The sequence below is a fragment of the Silurus meridionalis genome, chromosome 3 (assembly GCF_014805685.1).
Source record: "Silurus meridionalis isolate SWU-2019-XX chromosome 3, ASM1480568v1, whole genome shotgun sequence".
Lineage (NCBI taxonomy): Eukaryota > Metazoa > Chordata > Actinopteri > Siluriformes > Siluridae > Silurus > Silurus meridionalis.
This window is the reverse complement of record NC_060886.1, coordinates 5,061,105-5,080,609: the sequence shown is the minus strand read 5'-3', so window position 1 is coordinate 5,080,609 and position 19,505 is coordinate 5,061,105. Positions and strand designations below refer to the sequence as shown.

General features: G+C 36.3%; 1 protein-coding gene across 2 annotated transcripts in view; it reads left to right on the top strand.

The window, feature by feature from the left end:
* Positions 1-1,195: 1,195 nt before the first annotated feature.
* Positions 1,196-19,505, top strand: part of tfpia (tissue factor pathway inhibitor a) — a 34,402-nt gene continuing 16,092 nt past the window's right edge. Inside the window, exon 1 of one of the 2 annotated variants that reach the window (XM_046845536.1) lies at positions 1,196-1,367. In XM_046845536.1, coding sequence (XP_046701492.1) covers positions 1,292-1,367 — 76 coding nt within the window. In that variant the 5' untranslated portion in view covers positions 1,196-1,291. The remainder of the gene's footprint in view (positions 1,368-19,505) is intronic. The other variant, XM_046845535.1, reaches the window with a different exon arrangement.

Sequence of the window (19,505 nt, the reverse complement as noted above, 5' to 3'; positions counted from 1 at the left end):
CATTGCATATTCTGAATACCCCAGTTTTGTGCCTCTTCCTTTAATTGATTGAGATTGATTGCAGCATTTTGTTTTTAGGACTGTAGTGAAAAACATAACTTTTCACTTTTGGGTGTTTTAGGTGGGAGCTCAGTGTTTAAGGCATTGGACTTTGAATAGGAAGGTTACAAGTTAAAATCCCACCACCACCAAGCTGTCAATGCTGGGCCCTTGAGCAAGGCCCTTAACCCTCCCCTGCTCAGTTGTAATTTGCTATTCGAGTTCTTCATCCTCTGGTTCCTTGCCGATCTTCTCAAGCGACCAATTACTCAATGGTGGACAGTAACGAAGTAAACGTCATTCTTTACTGTACTCAAGTAGATTTTCCGTGTATATGTATTTTACCAAAGTATTTAATTTGGGGAGTATTTCCATTTTATTTATGAGTGGATAAAAACGTAAATGGTCAATCACGCAGCAAGCCACTGAACATGTTATAGCATGTGCTCTGTTCTAAACTTGTCTTGATTTCTGCTTTGTGGTATCTACTTATGACCAACATAACATTTTGAGAGTAATAAAAGATGGAAGAATCTCCTGACTTTAACTTGCCACAGCACCCGTGGTTTATTTATGATCATTTTAATAGAAACAAACCAGTGTTTTGAGTCTTTTCACATAAACTGAGTTGTTGTGCCAAAAAGAGTCTTAAAATAGGAACATTATAACCATAATAAAATCACAGTACTTTGGATAGTTAAATTTGAAGGCAAATTGTACTTTTACTCAAGTGACAGTTTAAAGAGGGCAATTTTAACTCGTGCATCAATTTAACTCAAATACATCTTCCACTATTCCCATACTAAACTTTTTGCTGTGCGTAGGGGTGCCAATAGTTTTGCAAATAGCCTTTTGCTAACCAATTGGTAATTATTTACATTTTAAATATAAGATACTGTAATTTCTATATTTTAAAACGTTATTCGACCTATATAATTATGCACTTATATTATGCAGACTATTTCTTTATAAGGGAAGGAAAATCCAACTCAAATAGTTCCGAGAAAAGATAAGATAAAGATGGTGGGAGAGGGGGAATAAAAAGAGAAAAAAAGGAAAAGAAAGACACTCTCAGGAGCCGGAAGTGTGAGTGTGTGTGTGAGTGTATGTGAGAGTGTGTGTGTGTGTGTGTGTGTGTGTGCGCGTGCGTGCGTGGGCCCGAGCGTTGACCACTGCAGGAAGTGCGCGCGCTTTAAGGCAGCCTTTCCTCCAGCGCGCACGTTATTATGATCAGAGTTGCTCTGCTGGAAATATGTCTTCACTTCACTTCTCCTGTCTCTTTGTGCTTTGTGCAGGACTGGGATTTGCCCACACGGCTTTTGTCCAAGGTAAGGAAGACTTGCATTGGGTTTGGGTTTAATAGTGTTTTTTTTGTGCTTAAAATGCATATATACTTTTATATACAGCTTTATATCTGTGTGTGTTTTCTCAGACTTTACAATCATTTTTAATGCAATAATTATTAAGTGCTACTTTTTCATGAAAACTCAAAACTAACAAAGTTTCAAGTACTCTGAAAAACACTTTTTATTCTTTGTGGTCAAATCAACTTTTAATCAATTAGATCCTGCTCTAATTCATTCCTATTGAGTTTATAAAGGTTTAAAATACACTCTTAAACTCGTTAGTTTTGTAATTGAAAGATTTGTTGTATTTTTATTATGTTTTTTTTTTTTTTTTTTTTTAAGAGGCATTGTGTTTGTTACTACAGGGCATGTTGTGGATACTTGTACAGATCTCCTGGGTACATAAGGCACTCTGAGAGGTCTTAACAATACCCATAATATGCTTTACCTGTTGTACAATCTCTATAAAGTACTGTATAATATCTAGAAAATCTTACAATACATATATCATGCCTTAAATATAATATACACCTCTATATCTATAACGAAAGTAACTTTTGTACCAGAACTGCTGTACTGTACTTAATGTTATTCCAAAATCACTATAAGATTTAGATGTTATTCTTTATATATATATATATATATATATATATATATATATATATATATATATATATATATGTGGTTAGAATCTAAGCATTTGGTACTTATAACACACTTTACTGTTCTAAGGGGCTGTTATGCTCTAATGGTTGTAATGTAATTTATTTAGTTTAATCATTGTGAATTCAGGTTGGATTTCAGAATCAGTCTGTTTAAGTTAAGTGCAAAACAGAATTGGTTGTCAACTGGATTAAGGTGAGGGGTTTTATTGATATGATCTGAAGTTCGGAGAGTTTCAAAGATAGATTTGAGTGGTAGTTGTGCAATTCATGGTGTAAGAGCACAACATACTATTCTTGCTCAATAATTACTTTCCTTCTTATGCCTTAACACAATAAATATTGTCGTTATTTATAAATATATATATATATATATATATATATATATATATATATATATATATATATATATATATATATAAATTCCTTACTTATCTCATATCAGTCTTTAAAAAGTCTTATGATCCAGATGATCCAGAAAGCAAGATTAATAACAGATGATGGTAATGTGTAAAATCATGTCAGCAGGCCTCCAAAACAATATGATTTGTGAACAAAAAATAATTGGCGCTACTTTGACGATTCTTAGAAGGAAATGTTTTTTTGGCTGCTGTATAGTCTGTGTTTTTTTTTTGTATATTTGTATAACTTTTATTTATGTGTAATTTTTCAGTAAGGAAAAGTGTTACACCCGATTTTCTGTATTAAGTGACACACACACTTGTATAACTTGTAATTATAATCAGGTAATTATCCTTTAAACATTTGTCCTTTCACCATTTCTTGGGAATTTTAATCCCAAGAAGATTCCAGGAACTTCACCCCACATCCAAGGAAATAATATACAGCATTTTGGTAGACTATACTTTTTCTTTGCCCTTGTATTTTGTAGTGTGTTGGAGAGAAATTTCTCTCCAGTTAAATAAATATATCACTTAAAAATAGTCCTTTAAAGTGTTCATTATCTTGACCAACCCTTTGCTGCTGTTTTGCAATATGTGCATTTTGTCATGGTTTTAGTCTTACTTTCCATTTTATTCCCCTTGATGACATAAACTGTCTATAAAGTGGGTGTAAGAATGTTTATATAACCACAGTAACCACTTGAGACATAGGGCTTAGATTTGACTAGGAGTGTCCAAGTGTTGGTTTGGGGAAAGTCTCACTCTGGGACTTGACTTCCTGCTTCAACTGCAGTAGGAACGGTGGCTTTTGTAATATATTCACATTGTCAGATTTTGATTTCTGTTTAGGCTTCATTATTGATCTGAAAGTGAATCACAGGCACTGATCAAAGAAAGCACCATAAAAATTCAGTCATGCTTGTTTGCAATTAGTTACTCAGTATTTGCTGGCATCTGTTACAATAAAACCTTTGACTGGAAATAAAATGAGAAGGATGTGCCAGGTTTTAAATAATTTGTGTAAAAAAAAAGACATGGAAATATATAAAACCTGAGTCATTCTCCTGAAATATAATTAGAAGTAATTACATGTTGGCTAATTAGCATGGTACAATAAGATGCTTTTTATTTTAAGCAATATATAGTCAAGTTTCATCGACTTTAACCCGATTCCCGGGCAGCTCCAATTGATGAGAAATATTAACCACAAGTCTTGTACTGGTTTAAAATATTTATAGTATTGTGAAGAAAATAAGATTAAGACATTATAGACATTAACTATACGACTATAAGAAATTAAAAGTAATTATCAGTCAGGTTACTATGGGTTTTAAAAAAACCTTTTAATAGAGAAACCTTCTGTTAATTCAGTTAAGTTTTTGCATATATCATAATACTAATAATAATATTTGCATTATGCAATTTACACTTGAGACAGGAAATGATTGAACAATTAAGGGTCTTTTTCAATGATCCAGAGGAGACAGCATGAAATTTTCACGATTTCAATTCACAACCTGCTGATCAATACCTCCAAGTTTTGCCCATTTAACTACCCTTTAAAACTACCAAACAACTGAAAATCTCTTAAAACTAAAACTTTATAAGCATTAACATTATAAACATTTACTATACATGGTGCCCTGTTATGAACTGTCCATTTTTACTCGTAATCTGAGTAATTTGACTCCTGAAAGTCAGAAAAATATCCGTTTATATCCGCTGAGTGACACAACGACTGCTGTAGCGAACTAAAACATTCACAATAGATTAGTGGTGCTCCCATTGCTGCCTCTGTCAAACATAGAGAGTCTAGCCAATCACTGGTGAGCTCATGTATGAGGAAAAGGGTGGAAAGTGCTTATCTTTAAGTGTGTTTTTATGTTTTAATGTGACACCACAGCAGCAGAAAACATGCCATTAGCTAGTTTTACGTCTCTGATTGTCAGGTGTCAATATGCAGGACTTTTTGAAGTGACCTCAGAATAGCTAATTACCATAACCATCTGCACCTACAACCTAATGCTTGAAAAAACACTGATAAACTATATACTTGTTGATTCTTAGAAACATTCTGGATTATCTTTATATATCCTGCAGATATTTTCATATATAAATGATTTCAGTGACAACTGTCATTCATCATTCATATTGTTTGCTTAACAGCTTATGCACCTATTTACTGCCAATAAAATATTTATTTCAATTCAATGTTAATTGTATAGTGCGTTTAAAATTGGACATTGTGCCTAAGCATTTCAGAGTGGTGGTGAAACTGGTGAAGAAAAACTCCCCGAGATGGTATTAGGAAGAAACAATGAGAGGAACCAGACTTAAAAGGGAACTCATCATCATCTGGTGGCACCGAATGCCCATTCATTAAAGTTCCATCATTGTTGCGGTTATCAACTGTTCACTGATGGCTGAATCTAACATTAAATTTTTCACTGCATAAACATTTTAATTAATAACAACATACCAACCTATAACACTCAATACATGTTGGAGAATTTGGCATACTTTGCTCTATCATAAAGATTCTCTTTACCATTTCAAATCCAGAATGCACTAAATGTGCTGTGCTGGTGGAATAGATGTTTCATATATTAATTGTAGCATTATTGTGCTTCTCAGCACTTTCTATTTATATGCTGCAGGGGAGATTTGGTCTTACAGTCATAGTTTGTGTTAAATACGCCGCCATTAGCTGCGGCTCACTCGTGTGAATCATTCAAGGAAAGCGTGTAAGGGCTGATAGCGCAGTGGCTTTCCTGAGTTTTGACACTTTTCCAGACAATGGGCCTTTCAACAGCTTGCTGGTGCTAGAATCGCTCAGCGTACATTCATGTCTTAGAAATGACTTAATGGAAATGTGCTAGACCTGGTCTAAGAGAAACAATCCCAATTACCAAGGGCATTTTAGTGTATTATTATTTATTATATATTTATTATATCAACGATGTTATTAGTTTTTGCATGTTACACATTGTATATATTACATGCATTGGTTTTTATGGTACAAAAAACGCTATTGCAAGCTAGTTTTAATGTTCATTCAGAGAAATCTGCTGACCAAACTGCTGCATCCTAAACCATACTATGTGTACTACACATTATGCCTGTATAGTAGTGTATATGCAGTAGTATTCAATATAAAACTATTTAGAGTATCATATAGTGTTCATGACTATGAGGATATAATAATTTAGAGATTTACTCATTTCCTCAGTAAAATTACAAGATTTAATGGGTGAAAGTGTAAAACCATTCAGGTTCCTCTTGGGATGCTGGTCTACTAACTCTAGCTGTCTAGTTAACTACTGTGTAGAGAACAAATCTATAACCTGTGGTTGCTTCTGTGTGTTTTTTATTCATTGGTTTTGGCTTTAGCCAAAAGAAAACCTAGCAGGAGAAGTATGTGGATTTAACCAGATGCCTGGAAACAAACACACACACACACACACACACACACACACACACACACACACACACACACACTCTCTCTCTTGAGTTTTTCCTGAAGTGTTTCGAGTATTATTCTTCAGTTTCCAAGCAAATTAGAGAGCAAATAAATACCAGCAAGAAAAAACTATTATTTTTTTTAAGGACCCAGCATACTTGCGTAATGTAGACGGAGACAATGTCCACAAGGGCTGTAAAGTTAAAATTACCTGTGTAAAATTACAAGTTAGGGTATTTCTTTGGTTCTGTATTGGCCATTTTGTTGCTGTAGCTGCTCTAATCACATGCTGTGTTGTGTAGCATGTTCGTTCTGGGATTTTGCCCAGATGCTATGCGCATGACGTGACCACTGAGGCCTCCGTCAGTTTCTTCTGTGATTGCATCGTATTGTTCTTGCCAGCAAGCCCATACTCACCTTAAAACATGCTGAGACCTTTCGAGTGTAACAGCAAAGGCTCTTTCATTCTGTCAAACACACTTTCTTTCTCCCTTTTCTGTTTGATTCTTACATGTGCCAGTTCCATTCTTTCCAAAGCAGCTTCCAATAAATACGGATATGGATTTAGATTCCGTATCTATTTTAGAATCTTGAGGAGCGAGCCAAAGGCGATGGTAGCAGGGAAAGGTTTCCCGACACGACATCAGGATTAACCCTTGAAAACAGATTTAGAAGGAAACTGATTTAAAAGTCAAGCAGTGTGAAGTTTGTTGCAAGAATCTTCATTCATTCATTGTTTCTCTAAGTTTTGTTAAACTGCAACACAATTAAACTATGTCATGTCGTTTTATGTGGTAAAGTGGTTAAGGCTGTGGGTTTAACTTGGTGGTTAAGGCTCTGGGTTGCTTATCGAGATGTCAGGGGTTCAAGCGTTAGTTTTACCAAGCTGGCACTCTTTGGGCCCTTGAGCAAGGCTCTTAACCCTCTATACTCAGGGGCGCTGTATCACGGCTGACCCTGCGCTCTGAACACAGCTTCGCAAGATTACTGGGATATGCGAAGAAAGCATTACACTGTTATGTATATGTGACAAGTATAAAGCTCTTTTACCTTTAACAATATTTTGTAAATACTGGCATGTCGTATTACACTGGTACACTTCCAACTACATTGTCTAGTGTCCTGTACTAGCAGTAAACTCTCCTAAGTAACAGAATGTTAGGACTTGACTGCTACGTGCCAACCTGTCCAATGCCAAATCTATTCTCTCATGCCAACACACAGCTTAACTTAGCTTAGCTCTTCCTCCGTACTGTATCCGCTGTGCTACTATGAGAAGCCTGGAAGATGAGAATACAGCTTGACTGCACACTCGTTGTTGAACAGATGATAATTCTAATAGTCAATTCAAAACAAACGTCACGGAAATCAAAACAGCAAATAAATTCAATTTCACTTGTGACTTATAATAATTTTTCAGTCAATTTAGCAACAGTTTTTTGTATTTTATTATTTTATTGTTTAGATAAATATAAATTTTTATTAATATTATTGTAATAATTATTAAACATTTTTAAACAAAATAAAATAGTTCAGTTAATCACCTATACTTGTGAAAGCCTAAAAAAAAATAATAATACTGACTAATTGTACAGCTCTAACACTTATAATATGATCTTACAAGCTGGAAGCTAATTACCTTGCTAGCACATATTTATTCGTAGCTAACCTATCATTTTCGATACTTGTTCAAACATGTGTGTTGGAGTTTAGATGAATGCAAGAAATGTTGGTGTGTGTGTGTTGGTGTGCATCGCTTTGTTGCACATGGTTGAATTTCAGGTTTTGCAAGACCCATCATGCAGTATTTTGAAGAAGAGACTTGCACCAGTTACTTCATTTCGATCCAGGACTTGAGGAACTGAGTCAAGTTCAGGCAGGCACTGGCACTGTTTCTTTGTTTGCTTATGGGCTTGGCACGGACATTATTAAGATCGGATTTCAGCACTGTACTAATCGTAAATCCAAGCTTAGCCGTGTTTGTGACTCACTCAGCTACTGTTGTGTTCGAACAATTTCAGTTCTCAATGGCGTTAGAAGCCCATGGGAGAAAAGGTTATATCATTTACAATTGTCAACGTTTGTTATCGCATCCTTACGTTCAAGGGCGTGTTCTTTATTCCAGTCAAAACAGGTTCGATGGAAAATTAGGGGTTTGTTATCTTAATTAGCTGTAGCTTTTTCTTTATAGCTGTGCACCCAAGCATAAGAAACAAACTATGCCGAGTCGATCAGAAATGATCAGTTATTACATATAATATTAAAATATACTTCAAATCCAATATGGTTTGTCAGTTACATCAGTTACATCAGTTACAAGGTGAGGGAGGCGAGATTGAGATGGTTTGGACATGTGCAGAGGAGGGACATGGGGTATATCAGTAGGAGAATGTCGAGGATGAAGCCGTCAGGAAGGGGGAAAGAGGAAGACCAAGGAGGAGGTTTATGGATGTGATGAGGGAAGACATGCAGGTAGTTGGGTTGAAAGAGGCAGCTGTAGAGGACAGGGGGGTATGGAGACATATGATTCGCTGTGGCGACCCCTAAAGGGCGAAGCCGAAAGAAGAAGAAGAGGAGGACTCTTAACAATGGACACCAGTATTCCAGAGTAGATTACAAATTTACATTTCAGCCTCATAAATTAGTTCCTACAGGTTTATTCATAATAAGCGATCCAATGGTAACAGTGGCAAGATAAAAACTCCCTAAGATGGTATGAGGAAGAAATCTTGAGAGAAACCAGACACTAGCGGGAACTCATCCTCATTAAGGTGTTGCTAAATGTCCATTCATTATCGTTCCGTCATTGTTAAGGTTATCATCTGTTCATTCGAGTGCGAAACTGTTTATGTCAAAACCTACTCCTAAGCCAGTGTATCAAATTGTTTATATAAAATACAATCCAAATCCATCAACATGGTTCTTGCATTTAACCTCCACAGCAGACTCGTGGATCATAAGCTGTTCCTCCTCACCTGCACAGACAGACAGACAGACAGACAGACAGACAGATAGAAAGAAAGAAACAAAGAAAGAAATTCAAATCTTAACACTGAGAATCTGCCACTGCTGGGACCTTGAGCTAGGCCCTTAACCCTCAACTGCTTAGTTGTATAAAGGAGATAACTCTTGAAAAAGTGTCTGGCAAAATGCTAAAAATGTCATTATCGTTATCATCATCATCATCATTTTTTTTTCTTAAAGGAACTTCTTCACAGGCAATTAAACAGACACAGAAGGGCAACACAAAACAGCTTGAACATGAGGCCTCTCTAAACCTTTCTTGTTCAACCTTAAAAAAATGTATGATGTAACTGACAAACCATATTGGATTTGAAGTATATTTTATTAAACCAAAAAAATAAAAAAATAAATAAACCCCATCCAACATCTGTCCCTGTTATGATTAAATGCCAAACAATCATTTCACTGAGCTCCTTTTGTTCTCGCAAGGCATTCAGCTGCATCGACTAGCTATTCAAGCTGCTCAGTTTGTGCAGGCAAAACAATAATAAATCCATATTTATTGTGTAATTTAATGAAAAAAGTGTCAGATCCATAACTCAGGATGAATTCCTGAGAGAATGTCTCTGTTCATAACACTGCTTGAGCAAGCACATTATCTGCTCTGATGTTACCACATGAGCAGTAGTCAGGCTTGCATGGTCAATATTGGTCTCTGAGTCTTCACATGTCTTGTGAAATCTCACTAGACTGATTCATTTTCTCACTGCCTGCTTGCTTACAGTAACTGGTGCTTTATTTTGGCCATTGAAGTTGTGGTTTGTCTTTTAGAGTTTAATGTATATGTTTTATTTGGATGCAGGGCTGTATTTCACTTTATGTGAAGGATGTGTCCACTTAAGTCTCAATAAAGGAAGTGTGCCTTTATTACAGGTCGACTGATAGTGGATTTTACTGATACTGATAGCTATGTTGGACTTGTACTTGCAGATAACCGATTAAACAGATTTTTTAAATGGATACTGGATTAAAACAACTTACATAACACTCTATGTAAAATAGTAGTGAACTTTATTACAAAAATTATTAAAAATATTTAATACATTATAAATAATAAACATAGTATAGCACTCTCCGTGCAGCGCACAGTCTCATGGCTAAAAACAAACAGCATGTGGCATCAGTGATTCGCCCCAGACTTGAAACAGGAAAAACTATCGGTATAGAAATCTGCCGATAGACGATAGTTCCAGCAATCAACTATCGGTGTTGATTAATTGGCAAAACTGATTTATCGGTAGACCTCTAGTCTTCATGTATGTCAGTACTAGGAAACAAGGCATCGCCTACATGTATGTACTTGTCAACCATAATAAAAGACATGTTGCTTCATTCATACAAATGAGCAGCTATTGGGCTAAGGGTTTCGATTAGGGCCGGGATTTGAACTCATAACCTTTAGAGCCAAAGTCCAATGCCTTAAGCACTAAGCTACCACCTTTTCCCACAAATAAGGCGTGGTCTTTATATGTGTAAGTATCAAGTGACATGTGTGTGTAACCTTTGTACTTTAGTCAAAATGAAGGACAAATATCATCTCTAACATCAGTGCAATTGAATGGGTCAATGTATGCCTGCTAGTCAATATTTTGAAAGAGTTGAAAATTGAAAATGCCTCTTGATGAGGGTGAGGGTGGGGTCTGGTCTCTATGCCTGACAGTGTATGCGAGGAGGTGTGGCATGTGTACCTGTCAGTCACAGTAAATAAGGCCTGTATCTGTCAAGCCTCCTGAAAGAGGCATGGTGTTGTTTGTTATTTGTCAGTTGAACTGGTGGTTGTAGCTTAGTGGTTAAGGCATTTGACCTTGAATCCAAAGGCTGATGGTTCAAATCTCATATCTCATTAATCCCATAGCTTCTGGATTGTATGAATGTGAAGAATGTAAGTTGCTCTGGATAAGGGTTATGTGTAAATAAGGGTTAAATGTAAATCTTCTATACCGCTTAGTTGCAGTAAAACAGGCATGGCCTTTGTACATCAAAGTAAAGAAAGCATGGTCTCTGAATAATCTTTGGCTTCTTTAATTGGAAAACAAACTGTTACATATTTTCTGTATACATTAGTTTCATGACCAGAAATCAAGATATATTTAAGATACTCACTGTCAAAGAGTCCTTTACATCCTCTGCATAATTACAATTACAACTTTAACATGTTGTGTGGATGTCGACTGATGACCCTTAACCGACAAACAGATGGAGTTCGAGTACAGGCTTTTGGCTCTCCAAGCTGCAAAATACCTTGTAGCAAGGTCACCTTTCCATACTCAGTATTGTAAAACCTATGTTTAACTTATGGCCTCATAAAAAAACACCATATGGCCACATTTCAATTCGTTTACCCTCTTATGAATTCTCCTGCAGCTGAGAGCTTGATTAATTGGAGTGTAAGGGGATTATTTGCTTCATTGAGCCCTGAACTGCAGAACTCAGATAATTGTTCAGGTGCAGAGTTTTTTCCTACTTTACAAGCCTTAGCATTATAAGAATTTATTCAAAGTTCTGTTGTTGTTGTCTTCCACTAGCCCTTAGTGAAAAGTCCAATCAGGGTTTTTTTTTCAGAAATGGGGAACAAGGCATTATGTGAGTAAGGGCTTTTAAATACAGCCAATACAAGGGTCTGGATGGCTATTGATAACCCAAGACACTAAATTATCAAGGCGTGATTACATCTACAGGTAAATAACCTACCTTAAATCCACAAAAACCTAGCTATTATTGTGCCATGTTTGGATTTCTCATTGAGTTTGTTTAATCGAAGCAGGGGGAAATAACTGGAAATGAGTGTACTGGAGCCTATATAGATTTTAAATATTTTCTGGAAAACACAGATCAGTTTACACATGCTGTTAATGCGGGTACAATGCGGGGTGTATTTTGTATTCAAAGCAGTTCCAGATCATCTACAGTAAACATTTAAATCTTAAATTTACTGTGATCTGTGAAAACATTATCATTTTCTTTTAGCTACCCCAATTAGAGGTTGCCACATGGGATCATCCGTCCTTACACTACCCTGTCCTCTACATCTGCCTTTTTCAAACCAACTATCTGTATGTCACCACATCCATAAACCTCCTCCTTGGCCTTCCTCTATTCCTCCTTCCTGGTGGCTTCATCCTCAACATTCTCATACCAATATACTCCATGTCCCTCCTCTGCACATGACCATCTCAATCTCGCCTCCATCACCTTGTCTCCAAAACGTCCTACAACGTCCTTGCAGCGTTTGCAGTGGATATCACCACTGCAAACAGGAAAGGGCTCAGAACCGATCCTTGATGCAGTCCCACCTCCACCTTGAACCAGTCTTTCGTTCCTACTGCACACTTCACTGTCACGTTGTCCTCATACATTTCCTGCACATACTTCTCTGCCACACCTAACTTCCTCATGCAATACCACAACTCCTCTCTTATTCTTAAAAACCGGTACCAGCACACTCCTTCTCTATTCCTAAGGCATCCTCCAAAACCTTGTTAAACAATCTGATTAAAAACTCCACTGCCATCTGTCTTAAACATCTCAATGCTTTTTCTGATGTCATCTGGTCCTACCGAGCTGCTCTCACTTCCTCCACTTTCTCCCTTATCACTTTTGCAGTAGTTGCTCAATCACCACCACAGAGTCCCTGTCTGCCCTCTTCCCTGAATCTCACACTACAGTCTCCCTCCTTTAGGTTCCACCATCTTATTTTTATTCTATACACTGTCCCCTGCTAACAATTTACAGTCTCAAATCTCTTTCAGGTTGCATCTCCTACATAGAACATAGTCTACCTGTGTGCACCTTCCTCTACTCTTATACGTCACCCTATGCTCCTCCTTCTTCTTAAAATACGTATTTAACGTTAGATGTCTTCCTCCTCTCCTTCTCCTCCTTTGGCCAAAAGTAGCTTAATTTCCACCAGTACCCTGTTGGCTAACGATACCAGTGGTCATTGCTAACCCTGGCCTCGACCGATACGGTATGAAATTCATGTTTATGATACGCATATTTAATTTTACACGTTTTACGCTGGATGCCCTTCCCAACGCAACCCTTTCCATTTATCCGGGCTTGGGACTGGCACTAAAAATGCACTGGCTTGTGCTACATGCCAGGTTTCTATTCGGAACCTTGTTGCAAGAGACCATGTCTGTAACATTTAGTATTTATTGTCACAAATTTACTGTATTTTGAATTGTTTTGGTGGAACTCAGTGGTTAGGGCTTTTGGTAACTGATCGAAAAATTGGGGGTTTAAGCCCCACCACTGCCAAGTTGCCATTGTTGGGCCCTTGAGCAAGTCCCTTAAGCCTCTCCGCTCCTGGGGTGTTGCATGGCTGACCATGCGCTCTGACATCAGTTTTCTAACAAGGTGGGATATGCGAAGAAAGAATTTCACTTTGCTGTGTGATAAGTAAAAGCCTCTTTGAAGCTGAAGAGCCAGAAACTTGACTATTTTTATAAGCTAGGTTTCCTTTGGAAATTTGTATGTTTGTCCAGTTGATCTTGATAGTATTGTCTGTTGAAGGAAATACATTTTGGATTTATATAATCTAATAATACTAAAACATCCAGAGTTTGGCTAAATTCTTTGAACCATAATATAAACCGGGAGGGCACCATGGCTTTTCTTGCTTGGGGGCAGCACAGTCCCTATACAATCCCTGTGGCATAAATAGAGCCGAAACTATAGCAACGTCAAAATGGTTTTGCTGAATTTGCTGAATCCATTCAAAAACCAGTGTGTTTAACAGATTTTAAGTTCATATCCAAACAGTGAGATAAAACGTGTACACCACGGGTATAATCGTGATCAGTGTGATTAGAATCTATGATCCAGTCCAGTAGATTATGAGGTCATAATAAGACTCCCTAAACAGGACAGAGTCTTGTTCCTCTTAAGATTTCTTCCTCATGCCATCTTAGGGAGCATTTTCTTTGCGACAGTCACCTTTGTCTTGTTCATTAAGTTTCTAAAGCTACACCTGGATTTCTATAAATCTGCTTTGTGTCAATGCCTATTGTTCAAAGCGCTCTACGGATAAAACTGTAATCCTGGGACTGCCAGAGAGAGAGCCACTGTAGAGCCCTTGAGCAAGACCTTTAATACTGAACTTCTCAGCTGTTTAATTAGAGCCTGCCTTGGCACTAAATCATGTTGAATAAAACATCGGTCAAACAACTGAATTTAAACATTGTTATTTAAAAGCCTTTGTAATCTCAGTGTTAAGTGGCTTATGACTGACTACTGATAAGGGGTTTAAAGTTTGACATAGATTTTTTTAACATTACAACAAAACAGCTGTGTAGTACACATCAGTGTACTTTGGACCAACTCTCATTACTGATTGGCTCAGTGTAATAGGAAGTCAGAAGCAGAGTCAGAAAATCTAAAGAATGACTAAGATGTGCCTTTATTTAATCCTGTATAAGTAAGTCAATAGTTATAATTAAATAATGATTTAATCTTAAATATAAAATTATAATTATACTGTATAATAGTATATAGTTTTACATTGCACAATGTCATCTCTGTCAGTAATACAGTACTGTGTATATTTTTTTGTGTGTAAATATATTTATAGAGGTGTAACAGTACACAAAATTCACAGTTTGGTGCTTTAATGCAAAAACACAAGTGTTTTGTATTAATGCAGTTTATTATTATTATTATTATTATTATTATTATTATTATTATTATCATCATTTGTGAGCATCAACAGTTTACATTTTTAAAACAATTTTAAATAAAATGCCTGCTTGGTTAAATAATATATAAAATAATATAATATTTTATACAAATAAAATTAATAAAAATTAAATTAAAGAAATTAAATTAATACACTACACTATTTTGATTAATTTATTAAACCATTAAATTGGTAAAAATTAAACTGATTAAATACAATTAAATAAATGGAAACCCCAGGTCTTCTCACCTCACTTACATCAGTACCTTCACCGTTGTGACTGTTTGAGCACCAATCTTTACAAGCACATGCAAAACCTAGGGGAACATCTTCCCAGAAGAGTGGAGGTCATTATAATTATATTATATAATTTAGATTTAACAGGAAATGGGGACTGAAGACACACACATACATACATAAATACATACATACACACAAAGTATTTACAGTAATTCACTTTTCTACATACACACACACACACACACACACACACACACACATATATATATATATATATATATATATATATATATATATATATATATATATATATACATATATAGAAAATGTACATATATATTATATATATATATATATATATATATATATATATATATATATATATATATATATATGTGTGTGTGTGTGTGTGTGTGTGTGTGTGTGTGTGTGTGTGTGTGTGTGTATATATATATATATATGTGTGTGTGTGTGTGTGTGTGTGTGTGACACACACATTTTCTGATCCACTTAAAACAGCTCTTGGCTCATGCATACAAAGCAAACACTGATGATATGCACATGAGTGTAAAATAATTGACTGGTTATTGATTCACAAACGCACCTACTTCATTACATCATCCCAGGAGTCAGTGTTTGCTGTATGAATAATTTGCTGCTCTGCTTTGATGACCAAGAGGAAAACCTTAAGCAAACACCAGACTCACACGTACTCATACACACACCTAGATATTACCTCATTAGTAATTGTTTTTAATTCTTTTTTTGTCTTTTATTAGGATTTACATCATCACTCGTTGGCATTACCCTTATATTCTATTGATGATTAAAAGAACAAGAATAGTGAATAAAACTAAGCAACACAAATACACAAGCAGCACACAGCATCTTATCATAATGGTGGGAAAAGTCATACAAGTAGAAAGACATGAAAGACAAGAGATAGACAAAGAGTATAGTGGAAGGTGTGACTTAAGTACTTGCGCTCATTAACGAGCCATTTGACGTAATTCAGAATCGGCATTATGTTTAACAAACTTACTCTTTGTTCTGAATAGATTAGTTTTAAACATTGATCCTTTTTCAATTGATCTCACCAGAAATAAACAAGAATTCAAGATAACTTAAATTTTATAATAATAGATTTATAAGAAAATAAACTTCCATGAATATGATAATAACTGGACTTTGAAATTTAATAACACTATATGGTAGAGGTGTAACGGTACACAGAATTCATGGTTCGGTACGTATCTCGGTTTTTTAACAATCGGTTCTTTTCAATTTCAGTACATTTTACCCTAGCGCTATGAATTTTTAAGCGTTTTCATGCAAGCACAAATCAAATCGTTTGTTTGGTAGGGAGTGAGTAGCCACAATGAATATCCTCCACTCTTCTGGGAAGATGTTTGACTCGATTTTGGAATGTATTTGTGTAGATGAGTCTTTAAAGATCATTCAAAGTTAGTGAACTCTTGGTAGTTTTGTTAGTAAAGTCAGGTACTGATGTAGGTGAGGTGAGGAGGCCTGGGATGTGGTCAGTTTTCACATTCATCCTGAAGGTGTTCAGTAGGGTTGAGGTCAGGGCTCTATAGCAGATCACTCAAGATCACTCAAGATTCAGGTGTCCCAATACTTTTGTCTATTTAATGTGTGTAAGTAAGTGAAAGTGCTTAAGAAAATAAATGAAGCAAATAAAGTATATAGGTAAGAAGATGTTTTCAAGCAGGTAGCTGAGGTGAAGAGAGTAATTATTAAGATAGGATTTATAAATGCAGACATCTGAATGTGAAGGAAACAACACTCTCTTTATTTCTCTTTCTATCTTGATTTACATTTATATTTCGACCCATGAAATTCATAGGCAGTGTGTGATTGCTGTCTTCACCCCAGTGTCTGGTGAAATCATCTCTCACGGAGCTGCTAAATTCCATTTCATGATAAAAATCTGCGTTTACTATTCCAGAGTGAGAGCAACATGCGTCACTGAGCCTCAGTTCACGACGAACCTGCTCGGAGTCACTGCGTGCTTATTTTACACCATTATCGTAATTAAGGTGCAAGCTGCGATTGTGTGCATGTGTGTACTGGCTGAGTTTGGCCAAAAGACACTGGCAGTATAAATTAAATAATCTAGAACGCCCCAGCTGAATTATTTTATATTTACAAATTATTGTCTGTCTTATTTTGGCTTCTATGAAATTTTGTGCAGAAATATGTAATAGCAAATATTTATATTCGTTGAAAAGCTCAGAATTGCTCTGCTGTAGCAGACATTTCCTCGTTTTCAATTTAGCTTTGTGTTTATGTCGCTGTCTAATCGTGCATGAGGCAAACGTGGCAAACCCAAACGTAGCTTTTTGCTATGGAAAATATATTTCGATCACAAAATGGATATTCCTGAACTATGCTTAAGGATATTATATAATTTTACCAAAATTATATCATTTTGGTAAAATTTGCCTTTTAATATACTCAATTTCATTTTTAAACTTTATTGTTTGAAATTTTTGCTGGAATCAAATGTCTGTTTGGGATCACCTAGTCTTTTATGTTTTTTTGAGATACACATGCATGTTTCGTTTGTTTCTATGCAACAAAAGGTCATGTAATGGTATAAAGATTTACTAATATAAATACACTGATCAGACATAACATAAGCAGTGAAGTGAAGTGAATATCACTGATTATCTCTTTATCATGGCACCTGTTAGTGGGTGGATTTATTTATTAGGGAGCAAGTAAATATTTTGTCCTCAAAGTCGACATGTTAGAAGCAGGAAAAATGGGCGAGCGTAAGAATTTGACAAATTGTGACGTCTAGACGACTGGGTCAGAGCATCTCCAAAACTGCAGCTTTTGTGGGATGTTTCTGGTCTGCGGTGGTCAGTATCTTTTAAAAGTGCTCCGTAGAAGGAACAGTGGTTACCCGGCGACAAGCTCATTGATGCACTGGTGAAGGCTGGTCCGTGTGGTCCGATCCAACAGACGAGTTCCTGTAACTCAAACTGCTGAAGAAGTTCATGCTGTCACTGCTCAATCGGTCACAACTGTTTTGGCAAAAAAGGGGAGACCAACACAATATAATGCAGGTGGTCATAATGTTATGCCTAATCGGTGTATATAATATACACACTATATTTTAGTAAAAAAATCCTACCTTTGAATAATTAACACCTTTACACACTCTTGGCTTTTGGACAATTTGTTTCTTTAAAAATTTTGCTGAAATACTTTGCCATGCTTCTTGTAAAACTTCACAAATTCGTTAGAGAATTCTTTCGTGATCTAGTTCATCCCAGAGCACTTTAATTGGATGTAGGTGCGATGACTGGACAGGCCATTCCATAATAGATAACAGTCTAGCCGACTGTTTGCTCTCTAAATAGTGCTTACAGAGCATGAACGTACACTTCGGTTATTGTCTGGTTGTATGGTGAAGTCAGTTCAGGAGTTAATGCTTCACTCTGGCTAATCCCCTCGCTGCTAGCATTGAGGAATGTAAATAAAGCTATCGGTGGATATTTGCCTCAAAAAACATTAATTCTGCACAAAGCAAACTTCATGTCCGATGGTTGGTTAGCTCTGTCTCGTTGCTATCATTTACAGTATCCTAGGAGAACCTGGGGGAACAGAACCGTGCTCATTACAGGATAGAAAAACAGGAAAGTGGAATGTATGAGGATCTTTAGCCTTCCAGGGCAGTATCACTGGACCAAGTATGGGGTTAGACAGGATTCTGAATGGGATCAATGTTTTAAAAAAAGACTGTTCGCTGTAAGGTTCAGACCATGCTAACTTGGATCATTTTTGAAACGCTTTTTGTTTCGGTACTAAAACAAATTTTATAACATATGTATGATTTTTTGCCACACAATGTTCAGGAAAGCAAATGCAAGTGCAGATAATAAAAATCTAAACCTGAGAAAACAAACAATGAGACCCATGGCAGGACAAACAGGAGACAAAGAATGTGACGAAGATGAAACTTAAATACATGGACTAATTAAGGCGACAAAGAACAGCTGTGTTTGTTTAGTGGAAACTGATCCAGACATGGAATTGCACTGGCTGCTGGGTAACCTAGTCCATGGTCAGTCACCTTCACAGCATCACGGGGCTTCTTATATACACTTATATTAGGACTCATGACTTTTCCAACCATGTGTTTGTTCCCCAAACTGTTACCACACAAGTTGCAGGCACACAATTGTATAGGACGTCTTTCCCTTCACATAAACTATAAGACCCTCTGGTTGACATGGGTTAGAATCGATATCACCTGCTTTAGAGCTCAGAACTCAACCCTACTGAACACTGACTGCACCCCAGGGCTCCTCGCTTTACCTAAATCAGTGGCTCACTAAACAAGCACACTCCAAAATTTGGTAGAACACCTTTCCAGAAGAGTGCAGGTTTTTACAACAGCAAATGAGGACTAAATGTTGAATAGGACATTCTAAAAGCACATACAAATCTTATTGTGAGGTACCCAACCCCATTTGTCAATATAGTGTACTCATAGGGTAGAGGGTGTATTTTTTTTAAAGCATCTTTGAGACATACTGTATGGCAAGATTTTTAACATACATATAAAAAAATAATCTAAAAAAAATGATAGATACATTACCCAGAATGTGCAATTAAAAACTG